Source organism: Gymnodraco acuticeps, unplaced genomic scaffold, assembly GCF_902827175.1.
Source record: "Gymnodraco acuticeps unplaced genomic scaffold, fGymAcu1.1, whole genome shotgun sequence".
Lineage (NCBI taxonomy): Eukaryota > Metazoa > Chordata > Actinopteri > Perciformes > Bathydraconidae > Gymnodraco > Gymnodraco acuticeps.
The window spans coordinates 3044190-3052670 of NW_022989768.1; the positions used below are offsets into that span (position 1 = coordinate 3044190).

Sequence of the window (8481 nt, forward strand, 5' to 3'; positions counted from 1 at the left end):
CCTTTATCATAATTATCAGCTCACAGAGATGGATAGTATATATTCAAACGTGACAAAAATAATGTTTTTGGGAAAGTGGAGTTGGAGTAAAATAGTTTTACAGTGTGAATAGATGTTTCTTTCAATCATTTACTTTACAAGGCGTTGAGAGAATACACCCAACCTCCTCTACAATGAACACCATATAAATACAGCCTCTCATGCCCTCGGTATTTAGCTCAGTGTCTGCATGTGAACACAAACTGTGCCAACCAGCCAGTGTATGGGCGGACCGGTCAGTCAGCTGATGACTGAAGTACTCCTCACAATCTCTGTCCTCAATACATGGATTTCGTCACACGGATGATTTTATAGGCAATAACGCACAATGTGGAAAATCTCATACAAGTGCAGGAGGAAGACTCGCCGCTGTGTGGGATTTCACTCAGGAATGCGTCCTGTGTGCGCACCTGGAGCCGCCGGAGACATGCAGAGTCACCACGTTTTCTCCCGTTTCCACTCTGCTTTATGATACGGAGCCGCTGTTATCCTGGGATGGGGAGACTCGCATGGAGCTGCTGTGCCGCGGCGCTGCTGGCCATCATTAGCTCATGTCGGGCAGTCACTCTGGAGTCCATCCAGTGGAGCAGCTCCAATGCAAAGTAAGTGATGGAGCAGCTTCACACAACTTTCTGCTGCTGCTTTGTCGGCGTAGTGGGACCTCATTGATGGAGTAAATCACGACACCACAGTTTGGACGTTTCATTTGAATGGCTGTAGTGTTAAAACGATTAGTTCATTCATTACAGAATCCTTTGTTCATTGATTCATTGTTTAAATTAATTGATACATCAATGCCAATAGGGCTGCAATCAACATTTATTTTCATCATGTGTATTTTGTCAATGTTCTCAATGTCCTGAAATCCAGTGTAAGATGTTGCCTTCAACTAATTGACTGAAAAAACTCAACAATAAATATACATTTGACTGTCACATGAAAAAAAGATGCGATGTTGAGGCTTCATGACTTAAGGATTAATCAACTATCAACATAGTTGAAGATACATCTTATGTCACTCAATTATTCAACTAAATGTGCATCTTTTAAATGTAATATTTTTGGGGTTTTGGCCAGTTCTTCCAACAAAATCTTTGAATATGTCCCCTTTGGACCTTTTTCTTTTTAAACTTGTGATGGCCATATTTTATTCCTTTATCAATTGATCTGATACAAAGGCTTTAGTGTCTGAGCATAAAGTATCTTATCTTATGTTGCAGTTGATTAAAAAAATGTTGTTGAATGCAACAGAGATGCTTCACTTCATCTTTTCACCCACTTATCTCGCACACAGATTTATTCCAGGTCAGGGTCTGGTCCTGTATCCTCAGATCGGGGACAAGATGGATATCGTGTGTCCCCGGGCAGATGCTTCCTCCGGGGGGGAAGAGGAGTTTTACCGAGTGTACCTTGTCTCCAGAAGTCAGATAGAGAGCTGCACCATCCACAAGACGGACACGCCCCTGCTGAACTGTGACAAACCTCACCAGGATGTAAAGTTCACCTTCAAGTTTCAGGAGTTCAGCCCCAACCTGTGGGGCCTGGAGTTCCTGAAGGGGAAGGACTACTACATCACCTGTGAGTCCCATGTGAACACTTAGAAATCAGTAACACAGAGCCACAAGCTGCTGGTTCCTACAGGTGGAATTGAATCAATGCTAACAACTGTTTCTTTTTTCTGGTGAAATAGAAAAGGAAGCTGTCCTCCTATGGGCCCCAACTCAGTTTGTCAGCTTGCGTGAGAGTCACAAAAACGTGGCCTCGTTATTGGCCCGCTGTCGGTTAAACCAGCATCTTAGTGGCAAGTGATGCATGAGATAGAGAGCAAGTCTGACCATGTAGCCTCATCCTCCTCGCCACGATCTGACAGCACACTTCGCTCTGGCAGGCCAGTGTGATTCCAAGGGCTTACATGCCCCAAATCACACAAGGCTTTTACAGCATCAGGCAGATTTGATGGGAGCTTTCATGGCAACGTGGCTTGTAGACTGTGAGATGTTGTTATCTGACCTAAATGCTGCTAACAAGTCTGTGTGTGTGTGTGTGTGTGTGTGTGTGTGTGTGTGTGTGTGTGTGTGTGTGTGTGTGTGTGTGTGTGTGTGTGTGTGTGTGTGTGTGTGTGTGTGTGTGTGTGTGTGTGTGTGTGTGTGTGTGTGTGTGTGTGTGTGTGTGTGTGTGTGTGTGTGTGTGTGGGTGGGTGGGGGGATGTGACAGGGTGAACTAGAGTTCTTAGTGTGTGTGTTTTTGTATATGCATTTATTTGGTCATTTCTATGTTGTTTTAAAAAAAAAAAACACATTTATTCTCTTTGTCAAGCAGACATTTTGCATTTACAGCCGAGACGTTAAGTCAGTTTAACATGAATATTTATGTGCAACTATTTGTATAATCAGTTCTTAACGTCATTGGGAGATGCTGCATCTGTTCTGGTTCTAGCTTCTTAAATATGAGGAGTTGCTGCTTTTGCTTCTCATAAGTGAAACCAAATATATTTTATTTAAGGACTGTTGATCAGACTCCGCAGACAATATGAAAACTTCTCTTTGGGCTCTTGGGATTTTCTGACAATATATAAAACAGTCAATCAATAATTAACATTTGGTGCAGCCCTAGCACAGGATCGATTGTTTGGTTGTTTATACGCTTGTGATTATCTATACACTGCAAGTAACATCTGCATTCTCTTGCCTATGATGCAACATTCAGCAACTGGCTCAAATGTCTGCAAAGATCATAATGGGACCTCGCATTTCTTAAATATCTAGAATTATGTAAATAAAATGTTAATGTTCTTCTCTCTGTATGTCAGCCACCTCTGCAGGGTCTCTGCAGGGACTGGATAACACTAATGGAGGGGTGTGTAAAACCAAATCCATGAAGCTGGTGCTGAGGGTTGGCCAAAGTAAGTGCTTTGTGTGTGTGTGTGTGTGTGTGTGTGTGTGTGTGTGTGTGTGTGTGTGTGTGTGTGTGTGTGTGTCACCTTGTGTGTCACCATGTGTGTAAATCTGTGTTTGCAAATAAAAAAATAACCACAGCTATCTGACTAACAAAGTTAAAGTAGTGATGGCAATAGTTTTATTCTGGTTATGTTTAAAGCAAATAGTATTACCACCTCGCTGGTGTTATTAAGTGGTCAGATAGTCTTGATGATCTATTCATTCTCTCACAGAGAGATTGCGTGAATCATCTCAAAATCCCTAATTCAAAGCGCTGGCAGCTTAAGGCTTCAGTATTATCCCTCATGCAGTCATTCAGACTGTGGCGTTCAATAATCTTTCTTTCCCCTGTATTAACATCAGAATAGCCAGTGGGCCGTATCATTCTTGTGCTCTTATAACATACATTAACATTTAATAAAGCAGATAATGGAACATATTAACTGAGGTCACTATAAATGCCCTGCGTTTAAATCTCTCTGATACATATTATGGATACAGAAACCTAGCGTTTTTAAATTTGTTTAACTGCATGTCATTACAAATCTTAAGGAGGCTTAATTTATTTAGCTGCACAAAATCAGAGTTAAACTAATTCTGTGTGTTGCTAAAAACTTTAAAAGCTGAATCTCTTAAAGCTCCAACATCCAATCTTTGACCTCAGAAATTTGAAGTATTATTCAAATAAATGATTCAAGGATTTGAGTGGAAAAATAAACATTTAGTGTGTTTCTTAACTGATCCTAACTGCAAATATGGGCCTTTTTTCTTGCTGTACAGAATGCTACTGATGTAAATACACCTTTTAACAGCAACAGAAAAATTAATCACTCAGATTTAGATTTAATCTTTTTGTTAATCTGTACAGAGTTTCTGCAGTTTAAGGTCTTGTGTTTAGATTAATTTGATGTCACTACCCTTCTGTTTGGATTTGGATTTATGGGTTGTGCATTTTCAAACCTGAAAAAAGGATATGTGAGGAAACATTTTATTAAAGCCAGTTTTGAATTAGTGCTACATACAGAAATGTTGATTCATGTGTGTTGTCCTCATAAAATATACATCTAATCCTGAATTAATAGAGAGAATTTCAAATGTTATTTTATTTAGGTCACTGAGAGGCCAAAGTATGTGCGTCTACTGCGGTACTTTTCATTTGGGAAACTGCTCAGTGTGGACACTTTGCACATACAAGAATATCTGAATCTATGATGTCAAATGAATTCCTACAGTCCTTCTTTTTTACGTGAAGTGTTGTTTGTATCTCTTGTCTGCAGGCATCATGTTTTCCGCCATATAATTCTTAACACTTATGTCATATTGTACTTATAAAGAAGAGAGTCTTTTGAGAGACTTACAAAATAGTTTTTCTAGAATTATCCAGAACTTCACTTAAGTAAAAGTAGCAATAAGCAATTTAAAATTCTCAATTAGAAGTCAAAAAATCCTGCATGAGTTCTGTACAATTACAGAAGTATGATCAACATTTTTTATTAATATTCTATTGCTAATAACGATTCTTCAGTGTGTAAGCAGCATTTATGTTGGAGCGGGTTGAGGGGGGGCTGATTTTAACTTTTTAAACACAGATTCCTACACTCAAAACTATTTATCCGTTGACTTAAATAAAATGTATTATGTAAACAGATAACACATAATTGTATTAGGTTAGTTGATAGCAATAGGTTCAACTTAATACTATTGCTTTCAACTAACCTAATACAATGGTGTGGAACCTGTTGACATAATACATTTAATTGAAGTTGCTGATCGTGTTTACCAATACTTTTTTTAGACTTTGCACACTTTGATTGCTTTCTTTTGTGAAATGTTCAATTGCTTCTCCTTTTGTTGGCCTTGAATGGTATGACAGGGTATATGTCTTTTTGGTTTAACTTCTACATGTCAACATCTGAATAGTGACAAAGAGCCCAACTACAGTATAAACCCTTTTTGAAAGGGTTTTGCCAAAAAAGCTGGAAACAGCTGTTTGAATCCAACAATGTGTATTTTATAAGCTTATCTTCATTTTTTAAAAGGTAATTAACAGTTGTCAGAAACATGTAGAGGAGAACAAAGTATGATTTTTTACTGAAATACAGATAAATATAAAACAATACTGGACATGGTTAGCTCGGTAAATGTTTTTTAAGCTGTCATTTGATCTTATTTTCTATAGAGCTACAGAACATTATTCAACACCGTTTAGATTTTTGATTCCCAAAGTTCCTTTTGGAAAAACCCCAGTGAATATGAAGACACAAATGTGTAGGTGGAGAAAGTGAAAGCATTTTTTTTTTGTTAATGGTAGTTTTTCCAGGCAAGAAACAAAGAGTTTTGTGACTCAGAACAAAACATTTATTTTGTTCAATAAGGTTACTGACGCATCTTTACCTGAATGACCTTTCAGAGTAATATAATCAGAAAACCAGGCAGAACAACCTCTTCTATGACTCTGACACCATCACAGATTATGATTCAACAGACTTCATTATAAAGAAACATTTTGACATGACACATTCCTTCCTACATACCGCCATATGGGGAAAGTTAGGAGAAGTGATCAATGGCACAACAAGCTATATGTTGTGATTCTATTTCCAACTGACTTGTTTTATTTTCCAGGCTCTTCAGATCCACCTTCAACCCTCCAGGAGTCCCCCACCAGATTCCCACCCACACGTCCAAAGTCCAAGAACCCCTCTGCAATAGACAAGGATATAAAAAGCACAAATGGTATGAAATCAAGACAAAAATATTACCTTAAAATAAGTATACGTGTGTAACATTTCAAAACATAATGATCTTTAAGAGCTTTACAATTATTAGACTATTATTATATTTTGGCAGTTTTAGCCAAATAAATCAAGTTTGACTGAAACAACATCCCAGATATTGTATATTTCTTGTTAGTAGGAACTTGTATGTAAGGTAAGAGTATATAACATTGTTAGCTATTTCATTAGACAATAAGGGACAGTCTTATTGTTTCCACACTCCAACTTGTACCCAAACCTCCCCTAATCATGACTCTTTGGTCTCTAGAGAAAGTTAACAGGCTAAGGATTAGCACAGGGAGACTTTATGGTTATCTTTACGGTTCTCTCTCAATGACAGGAGGCCAGTCACAGGCAGCAGCCATGCGAAGGTCAGATGGATGCAGGGGAGTTTAAGGATTTGAGGACATCTGTTGGGGGGAATGTGAACTTTTTTCTTTTTGTAGGGCTTTTCATGCAGTACCTTTAAGTTCAAAGTAAAAAAAGATTAACATCGTGAGATAATTTATTCGCATTGATAATCCGAAAAAATGGCCTCCATAAATCGACTATCACTGGATTAAAGCATATTCTCTGATGCTTTTCATGTTAACACATTATGATCATGATTCTCCAGGGCATTAACTGAGAGAAAATGTTTTCAATCATTGTGCCGGTTACCCAAGTTCACCCTCAGTTTCTCCTTCATTTCTTTTTCGGTGTCTCCTCTTTCTCTCCCAACAGGACCAACAGGACCAACAGACCTCAGCTCGGGGCCACCACTGCTAATGTGGGTCATCTTTGGAGGTGTGATCCTCCTTCTCGTCATCATCATTTTGGTGGTGGTGCTCTGGAGGCGCCGGAGCCGTCAGCGTGACCGCGTGCCAGACAGCCATCAGTCTGCCTCCGTGTCCCTCAACACTTTGTCTGTGGCTAAGCGGGACAGCATCAGCAGCGAGAACAACGGCTCGGACCCCAGCGACGTGGTCTTCCCTCTGCGGGCGTCTGAAAGCATGATCTGTCGGCATTATGAGCGTGCGAGTGGGGACTATGGGCCCCCTGTGTACATAGTTCAGGAGATCATGCCCCAGACTCCCACCAACATGTACTACAAGGTCTGATGTTTGCTGCTCTAATGCCAGACTCTGACTGATGTTCCTAAACTATCTGGGACACAAAGCATTTCTATTGCTTTAGATTTAAATTGTGTTGCACAGTAGGTGTGAAGAAAAGTCACATGGGGATCATCCATACATCAGATAGCATTACTGCACTGCACATACTTTTTCTTTTGTGAAGAGAGACAATCAGAGTCAAAGTGTTGCGTCTCACACATCATCCAGCAAACGCCACAGGTAGGATGTAACTTAATAGCCCACTGTACAATTTGGAGGTAAAATTGTAATCTTTACAGGGGGAAATATTGTGCTTTTCACCTTACTACATATACACGGCAGATTTTACACACAAAAAAGAGAGATCATAAACTATTGCATCTTCATTTATTCAACTACCCATCAGTATGCTTTATTTAAGTTCCACTTTGGCCAAACACAAGGTAACAATATATTGGAAATAATATATATAGTAACATTCTCATATTACTTTTGATCCGTTGAGTACATTTAGCTGATAAAATGTACGTACAAAACATATGAAAAATAAATAAAAATGAGGCCTTGTAAGAAATTAATCTACCTAATATTTATACAATTTGAGCAAATTATTATTCAATTATTTGGTTAGTTTAAGTTGCCGCTAGCAGGAGATACAGAAGTATGCGCTGTCCAACCACCGGGCTACTGAGCAACTTCTTCCCTCCGTCTTTGAGACTCAGCAACTCATCCTTTTTTTACAAACAAAATAATAAATAAAATGTTGTTCTTATGTCAAATTAAAGGATAACAACTGCATTCCTTTGTGCAACCCTGAGTTGTCAAATGACCGTAAATTAACTTTGAAATTAGTCAGTGACTGTTGGATAACTGATCATCTGTTGATGTCATGGTTTAAGATGTTCAAATGTGATGCTTTGCTGCTTTTCTTTGTCTTAAATGAAAGAAACATTTTCATGTCGGAACTGTTGGTTAAACAAGACAAGACGTTTGAAGATAACACTTAAAACACTGGGTTATTGTAATCTTTTCTCACAATTTTCTTACAAACCAACATTTAAATGGATTAGATCAAATAACAAGTAGGTCATCCAAAATGAAAACAACAGTTTTTCACTCATGAAAACTCATTTCTCTCTACATTGAACTCTTTCCTTTTTTATTTTAATACGAAATTACGTTTTCCTGATACATTTTCTTTCAAATGCTGAACAATAACTTGTGAATGAGTATTTTTTTAAAGTGGTGACATTTTTATTTAAGTGAAACATCTGAGGACCTCCTCCACAGTATAATTGTTTATGTTTTTATTATTCAAGATCAATGATTTTATCCCTCACTGTCACTGCACATGGCAGCTGCAATTAAACATATGCTTTTTATTTAATTATATTGGTACATTTGTAAATGGATTGGTCGTGCACTTTGTTCTAAATGCTGTTGGATGATCAATCTCTCTTTTCCGGGCCTTATGTTTGAATATAAACCTGTTTAGCTGTGTTCAATAAACAGCCAGGGGGCCATGTTAAAAAAAAATGTAATTACTCAAAATCGGATGTTATTATTTTTTACTTGTTAAAGGTGTAAAAGTACAAAAGAAACCTCCACAACAACTTAGTAGCCTCTTGTTCAGTG

The 8481-nt window shown here is 38.2% G+C and overlaps 1 protein-coding gene across 1 annotated transcript; it reads left to right on the plus strand.

The window, feature by feature from the left end:
• The first annotated feature begins 243 nt into the window (after positions 1-243).
• On the plus strand, positions 244-8281 carry LOC117547795 (ephrin-B2-like). Its single transcript, XM_034218622.1, has 5 exons — positions 244-641; positions 1334-1617; positions 2849-2941; positions 5601-5711; positions 6476-8281. Exons 1-5 carry the CDS (start codon positions 508-510, stop codon positions 6850-6852), a joined length of 999 nt encoding a protein of 332 aa, XP_034074513.1. The 5' UTR covers positions 244-507; the 3' UTR covers positions 6853-8281.
• The last annotated feature ends 200 nt before the right edge of the window (positions 8282-8481 follow it).